Source organism: Penaeus monodon, chromosome 34 (assembly GCF_015228065.2).
Source record: "Penaeus monodon isolate SGIC_2016 chromosome 34, NSTDA_Pmon_1, whole genome shotgun sequence".
Classification (NCBI taxonomy): Eukaryota; Metazoa; Arthropoda; class Malacostraca; order Decapoda; family Penaeidae; genus Penaeus; species Penaeus monodon.
Window position 1 is genome coordinate 29,252,994 of NC_051419.1, and position 312 is coordinate 29,253,305.

General features: G+C 29.8%; 1 protein-coding gene across 1 annotated transcript in view; it reads left to right on the plus strand.

The window, feature by feature from the left end:
- The window catches only part of LOC119594687 (derlin-2-like), an 8,450-nt gene that overhangs the window by 1,976 nt on the left and 6,162 nt on the right, over positions 1–312 (plus strand). Inside the window, exon 3 of the mRNA XM_037943743.1 lies at positions 175–240. Within this exon, the coding sequence (XP_037799671.1) occupies positions 175–240 (66 nt within the window). The remainder of the gene's footprint in view (positions 1–174; positions 241–312) is intronic.

The following is a 312-nucleotide window of genomic DNA, read 5'->3' on the forward strand; positions in this document are numbered from 1 at the left end:
TATTATTTTGGAAACATATAAAACTATCATGAAATGGAAAACAAAGTTAACTTCCTTGGTGAACCATCTTAGATATACAGTTTACCTTTATTTATATGTTAAGATAAACATTTTATCCAGTACATTTCATTTTTCCAATTATTTACTAAATTTGGTTTTCTTGTCTTTTAACAGCAATTGGACCTTGTGTCTCCATTCCAGCTTTATTTTAATCCACTTCTCATTATCAAACACTATCAGGTAAGTCCCCATTTTTAAAGATTTTTTTATGGGGTTGCATAATTAACCCATAACCCAGTGTGGTGATGATGG